This window comes from Chaetura pelagica, unplaced genomic scaffold, assembly GCF_000747805.2.
Source record: "Chaetura pelagica isolate M959 unplaced genomic scaffold, ChaPel_1.0 scaffold218, whole genome shotgun sequence".
In the NCBI taxonomy this organism is placed as follows: Eukaryota; Metazoa; Chordata; class Aves; order Apodiformes; family Apodidae; genus Chaetura; species Chaetura pelagica.
Genome location: NW_009954183.1, coordinates 884 through 2383, shown reverse-complemented (window position 1 = coordinate 2383; position 1500 = coordinate 884). Strand labels below are relative to the sequence as shown.

The window sequence follows — 1500 nt, the reverse complement described above, 5'->3', positions numbered from 1 at the left end:
GGTGGGAGGGTGTGGATGTTATTTGGGAGATTCCTCCCACTTCATGGTGCCCAGGGTGAGTCCCCTCCTCTTCCTCAGGGCTCATCTCCCTGTTCTCCCTCCCTCCCTGCAGGGCCTGGAACGGTCGCTGGAAGATGGAGCCTGTGACCCCGAGGAGCCAGAGAGGAGGTGGGTGCCACAGCACCCTGCTTGGGTGGGGGGGCTTTGGGGACCCCCACCCTGGGCCACCCTGCCCTAAACCCCTCCTGATCTTCCTCTCACAGGGCGCTACAGGGAGCAAGGGAATGTCCAGAGCTGGAGACTCAGGACCTCTAAGGTGAGCAGGGGCTGGATGGGACCTTGCAGGGCTCCAGTCCAAGGCCATGGGGACAACCTTGAGTCCCTGGACTGTCCCCACTGCTACTGACCTTGGCCTGAGGCAAAGGAATTTGGCTGCTGGCAGGGGTTGGATGGGGTGGGAACACAGGGAGAGGAGCAGGTTTGCTCCCCAACGCTGCCAACCTGTGGTTTTGCAGCCCATTAATCCATTACCAGCACTTTTCTTAATATATATAGTATTTTTTCCTGTGGTTTTTCTGGGTTGTTTTTTTTTGCCTCCCTGGCAGAACCTCGACTCCTGCTCATCTTGCTCCTCCTTTTCCCCAGGGCCCCAGGCAGGATGTGAAGCTGCTCGGGGGTTGGATCCGGATGCTCCTGTCCCCCCCCCCCCTGCCATGAAGCTGAAACTCCCTCCTCCTTCACCTGGTGGCCAGAGACTGCAAAAAAATAAACCCCCAACCTCCCTGGCTGGGGGGGGATGAAAGGATTGGGGGGGGAAATACACCCCGAGTGGGACCCCCGGGAAGCAAAGGGCTGGATGACATGGGACTGTTCCTGAAGGGCTTTGCCAGGCCGGTGGCTGAGGTGACCCCGTGATGCTGAGCGGGACGATGGAGGAGCTGGTGCTGGATGGGGGGTGATGGATCCCTCTGGGACACAGCCAGAGCTGGCAGCAGATGGAGAGGACCCACTTTCCCAAATTCCCCTGGCTCTTCTTCCATCACGCTGGGGTTTGGAGCAGCACCCATCACCCCCCCCCCCTTCAGCTTCATCCTGCCTCTCAACCGGAGCATCTCGGATACCGAAGGTGGGAGGGAGAGATTTACAGGGACTCCCCTCCCACAGAGCTGCACCACCCCAGCCCCGACTTGCAACTTTAAACCCTGACACTGTGAATATTTAAAGCCCACCCGTGTCCCTGTCCCCACGCAGGGCTGGGCTCGGGGGTGACAACTTGGCACCGTCCCACTCCCCGTCCTCCTGCCTCCGGTCCCAACCCGAGCTGGACTCGGCTCCTCGTGCCATTACACTCTTTGATTTTTATTCTTCTGGTTCTTTTGGATGAAAGTCTTTTATCCCCCAGTATTTTCCAGGGGGTAAGAGGGTTGGGAATCCCATCCTGGTCCCCCCCTCTCAGCCCCCTCAGCCCTCCAGGGGTGTTGCTGCGAGCTGGTCTCGCCT

The 1500-nt window shown here is 59.4% G+C and overlaps 1 protein-coding gene across 1 annotated transcript in view; it reads left to right on the top strand.

Moving 5' to 3' along the window:
• The window catches only part of CSF1 (colony stimulating factor 1 (macrophage)), a gene marked incomplete at its 5' end in the record, with an annotated part of 5377 nt that extends 5062 nt beyond the window's left edge, over positions 1-315 (top strand). Inside the window, 2 exons of the mRNA XM_010002919.1 lie at positions 113-168; positions 264-315. Coding sequence (XP_010001221.1) covers positions 113-168; positions 264-315 — 108 coding nt within the window. The remainder of the gene's footprint in view (positions 1-112; positions 169-263) is intronic.
• Positions 316-1500: the final 1185 nt, after the last annotated feature.